We start from the raw sequence: 4,415 nt of genomic DNA on the forward strand, positions 1-4,415 counted from the left end.
CGAAACATGGGTTTGGGAGATTGCACCTATTCACCTACATAACAAGATGAGAATTGAAAGCAAACTGAATGTTAAATCAAAAAGCATGAAAGAGGGAGCTCGATACACCTTACCGACTGCGAGTAAAGCCACCCACGCTTTAACTTGACAGACTGTACATACAGCAAATGAAATTTTTCTCTTCGCAATAAACCTAATGATTCGAAGGTAATTGGGGATTTTAAAACCAGAATAAATTTGAGGAGTAATTAGATCGTTACTGATGAAGTTGGGCCACCTCGGGTTGGCGCTCGTGCATTTTCGGCTTTACACAAGGCTGGTCTTCGCAGCATGTAACTGAGCCGACTCACCGACACGCTAAGTATGCATGCGTTTCTCCCAGATGGGAAAGTGGAGTGGGGGGGGGGGGGACAATCCCACGTTTTGGAGATACTGGTGTTGGTGGTTCGGAACCCACCTTAAACTGTAGGTCCCTTCAAAAGAGGCTGATTACATCCTCAGGAAGAGACTCCATGCCGAGGGGACTATGATTGGGGGACGCCAGTCTCTTTTAGGAAGACTCGGAAAAGATTTAGCGATTTTTTTGCGAAAAAGCATGTAGAGGAAGCTCTACAATATACACAGTCTAACTATAGGAAATCTGCCGGATAGCAGAGTGGGTGAAGTTCACTTTGCTGTGCAAAGAGGTTCATGTCATTTACTTTGCAACGGGGTACGCCTGGCACCTGAGAGGTATATTTCCAGAACGTTAGAAATTACGAAATGCACTAAGATTTAAAAACTCAGCGAAAATGGCCAGATTCGGTGTACTGCCATGATAATAAACACGGGGGTGACACCAGCAGATTTTATTATAGCTTCAGCGCCAGAGGGGGACCTCACAGGCTCCCCCGCCCACATTACACACTAACTGACTGCCCTATTGAAAATTTCAACGTCGTAAACTACGTGCGAAACTGCGTAGGACAATACGTCAGAAACGAAGTCGTAAATTATGTCAGAAATGGCGTGTAGGATCCCATGTCTTAAATTACGCCGGAAAGTGGAATAGTAAACGACGTACAGCTTCCGACTATGTAAGACATACATAAAATATATGAATTTTCAAGCAAATCGTCCAGTATTTAACTCAAAAAGATACGTTTTGAAAAAAGCAGTTTTCAACAAAATATTAAATTTTGTTTAATTAGTTTTTTTCTGAAAAATTATCTTCTTCCGCTTTCAGGTCGGGTGCTTTAGAGATCGAAAAACAGAGAAAAACAGAAATTCTTAACCTCTTTTTAGATTAGATGAAACTATAAATTGACCGGCAACCGGAAGTTCTGCGATTCGATTTCCAGCAGAGCGAAGGTGAAGATCAATCTTAAGAAAAAAATTTATGAAGAAAGTTTTTAATTCATAGCTTCATCTAGTCTGAAAAGACATTAAGAATATCTGTTAATCTCTAATAATAATACAGATTAGTTGAAAAATAGTAAAATTTTCAACAAGAGTGATGAATCTTGGATTAAAAAACGAATTCTCAACAAAAAGTATAATAGTTGACATTTCCTCCAAAAATATTATACTTTTCCATCAATAATAGCTTAAACAACAAAAAAAGAATTTTTAACAAAAGAGTTCAATTTTCAACCAAGAAAGATTTTTCAGTTAATAAAAAAATCTCATCAATTGAGTTTTCAAACAGAAAATTTGAATGTTTTAAATTGTTACAGAAAATAATTAAAGATTTAACACAAAAAGACGAGTTTTCTATAAAGGAAATTGATTTTCAATCTAAAAAGATAAATATTCTAGCAAAAACGAAATAGGTAGATTTAATTAGAAAAATTCGTATATAACTAAAAAACTTGTTTTCAACAAAAGAGTTAAATGTTCAGTTAAAAAAATTAATTTATAACTAACACGATGAATCTTCAACAATCAGCAAATGAGTTTTTAACCAAATTTTTAAAATTTTAACGCAAAAGATTAATTTTCTACAAAAAAAGATTTAAAAAACACATAAATTTTGAACTAATAAGGATCAGTTTTTCACTGAAAATGTAATAGTTAAATTTTCAGTTGGAAAAATAAATTTTCAAACAAAAAATTGTAAGCAAACATATTTTTTGTTAAACAAAAAGATGAATTATCAACTAATAAGACTACTTTTCTATCAAAAACACTAATTTTCAACAAAATAGTTAAACTTTTACCTAAGACAGATGTCTATTTTTAGCTTAATAGATGATTTTTTAACCAAAAAGGTAAATTATTCAGAAAAAAGATCATTCTATTCCAAAAGACCAATTTTCGACAAAGCAGTTACATCCTCAATGAAAAAACGTTATTTTCCAACCAAACCGTTGTAATTTTTAATCCAAAAGATGCAATATTTACCAAAATAGATGAACTTACAACCCCAAAAGACGTATTTTCGGCAAAATAATAAATGAGTTCAAATTTCAGTGTATCTAAAATCAGCTAACTCTTTGACACACCCTGTGACTTCCTTATTCATTTTAAATTCCATGACTTTCCCTAACTTTCTGAAATTCCCTGAACAAAAGCAACCCTTTACATGTAAAATTTGTGTAAGTTTTTATAATAATAAACAAATTACTTACAAGAAACGGCTTACTAAGTTATTACGTCGAAAATCTCGTTAGAAACAACATTGTATACTATCCCTATTTGAGACGTAATTTACTGCGTAGTATCCTACTTCGTTTCCTATGTAGTTTCTATGTAATTTCCGACGTGGTTTCGTACATACTTTACAATGTCGGAATTGTCAGTAAGGTATTAATCTTACGTGATAAAAATTCTGAGAAATGCATCTGAGATTGTATAGCTAATAATTCTAATTATATGCTATTAGCTCTAGAGACTTCAATTGATTAGGAATTCTGCGTAACATAATGCGTGTACTTACTGTCGTGGGGGAGGGTTGCAGCCATTTCTCTTTGCTGGACGTAAAGAAGGCCCACAGGGCCCACTAATTTTGCCGGCATCGAGTGGAGCTGGGCTGCGGTCTCACGATACACTGGGTGGGCCGCATATAACGACCTGCTGTCCGCCGGGGGTTCTTCTTGCAGAACCCCATTCACCACAAGAACCATTCTGTCAACAACAAATTTCAAGTTATTAAACAAAAATTACTCGCATTCTCATCATTTTTCATCAAGTCAATTTAAAGAAATAAGTAATATATAATTATATAATGCACCCAGACAAAAGTTCCTATTAAATTTAAAAAAAAAACATTTTTTGACTAGGTTCTTTTGATTCAACATAAAAATATCTTTATATTAAAAGAAAATTTCTGTGATTTTTATAAATGACGTCACGCAATTTCATTAATTTAAAGAAATTATTTGTTTGATTTAAAATAAAATTCGTTTGATTCGAAAAAGTTACTAGGAAAAATGACAGAAATAATTTCTTTAGAGAAGGTAATTTTAAATAAGCAAATTATTTCTTTGAATCAAAGAAAGATTTTCTTAACCCATATTACTAATGCGCCATGATATTGCGCAGAACAAATCACTTCGATTATTTTACGTTAACGCGTCTCTCGGAACACGTGTTGTCAAATTTTTGCGAAGACGCGGAAGCGACGGCTCTTGGTAATAATTTAAATCGCTCAAATGTGTGTTAAAGAAGTGCGCGACATTCTTTCATTGTAGGGATTTGCAGAAGGCATAGCAGCTTTCTACCGTGTAAATAGATACTTTTATACAGCACGACCTAACCTTGTTTTTATGTAAATTTTTGTTACTTCTGTTCACAATTTCGTCACAATTTATCTTTTTACCTTAAATTTTGGCAGGGAATTGTAGATTAGGAAAGAATCAAATTCATTTACACACAATAAATATTAAAATTATCTTTTTTCCTCAGGTTATTAATATTGGATTCAAGTATTATTGGATTCTTATGAAAATCTATATTCATTTTAAACTAACCTGTTCTGTTTTTTGAACCAAAATAGTTATTTCATTTAAAGAAATGTAAATGTCAAATAAAAAAAGATATTTCTTTGATTTAAAGAAATTTTTCATTTGAAGCAATCAAATATTTCTTCAATTCAAAGAAATATTCGGTTTGAAGGAACGAAATATTTCTTTAATTTAAAGAAATTTTCCGTTTAACTTAACGAAATATTGCTTTAAATCTAATTTAAAAAAGTTAACAATAAAATTTCTTTAAATCAAACAAATGTTTCTTTGACCGTATATCAATACTAGAATTTCTTTGATTTAAAGAAAGTTTCTTTGATTCAACACAACTTTTTCCTGGGTGTAAATAAATAAAACTTCAATAAGGAACGTAAAACTGATCTCTTTCTTGTTTATACAATTGAATAATTACTATAATATATAATTATTATTATTGATTATTATAACATTAAAGCAACTCCATGAGGGGGG

General features: G+C 32.2%; 1 protein-coding gene across 3 annotated transcripts in view; it reads right to left on the reverse strand.

Annotated features, from left to right (window-relative positions):
* Positions 1–4,415, reverse strand: part of LOC117168106 (protein N-terminal asparagine amidohydrolase) — a 153,447-nt gene that overhangs the window by 27,652 nt on the left and 121,380 nt on the right. For all 3 annotated transcript variants that reach the window (XM_033353491.1, XM_033353493.1, XM_033353494.1), the window contains one exon: positions 2,918–3,105. In XM_033353491.1, coding sequence (XP_033209382.1) covers positions 2,918–3,104 — 187 coding nt within the window. In that variant the 5' untranslated portion in view covers position 3,105. The remainder of the gene's footprint in view (positions 1–2,917; positions 3,106–4,415) is intronic.

This window comes from Belonocnema kinseyi, chromosome 2, assembly GCF_010883055.1.
Source record: "Belonocnema kinseyi isolate 2016_QV_RU_SX_M_011 chromosome 2, B_treatae_v1, whole genome shotgun sequence".
Classification (NCBI taxonomy): domain Eukaryota; kingdom Metazoa; phylum Arthropoda; class Insecta; order Hymenoptera; family Cynipidae; genus Belonocnema; species Belonocnema kinseyi.